This window comes from Sinocyclocheilus anshuiensis, unplaced genomic scaffold (assembly GCF_001515605.1).
Source record: "Sinocyclocheilus anshuiensis isolate Anshui unplaced genomic scaffold, SAMN03320099.WGS_v1.1 scaffold20423, whole genome shotgun sequence".
Lineage (NCBI taxonomy): Eukaryota > Metazoa > Chordata > Actinopteri > Cypriniformes > Cyprinidae > Sinocyclocheilus > Sinocyclocheilus anshuiensis.
This window is the reverse complement of record NW_015555323.1, coordinates 1,381-1,631: the sequence shown is the minus strand read 5'-3', so window position 1 is coordinate 1,631 and position 251 is coordinate 1,381. Positions and strand designations below refer to the sequence as shown.

The 251-nt window shown below is 49.0% G+C and overlaps 1 protein-coding gene across 1 annotated transcript in view; it reads left to right on the top strand.

Moving 5' to 3' along the window:
• Nucleotides 1–55: 55 nt before the first annotated feature.
• Nucleotides 56–251, top strand: part of LOC107671596 (rho guanine nucleotide exchange factor 2-like) — a gene marked incomplete at both ends in the record, with an annotated part of 824 nt that continues 628 nt past the window's right edge. Inside the window, one exon of the mRNA XM_016464509.1 lies at nucleotides 56–185. Within this exon, the coding sequence (XP_016319995.1) occupies nucleotides 56–185 (130 nt within the window). The remainder of the gene's footprint in view (nucleotides 186–251) is intronic.

The following is a 251-nucleotide window of genomic DNA, read 5'->3' as shown; positions in this document are numbered from 1 at the left end:
TGAGTAATACCAGGTCTAAACATGACATTGCTCTCTTTGTTCTGCCTCTCTGAAGCCCATTTAAAGGAACGGCCAAGCTCTGCCATCTACCCATCAGACAGTCTTCGCCAGTCACTACTCGGGTCCCGTCGTGGGCGGTCTTCTCTCTTACTTTCCAAGAGCGTCTCCACCAATAACATTGCAGGGTGAGTGACACAAATGACAGACAGGTGCATAAAATGGGGCTCTTATCTGTGGGCTATACCATCCAA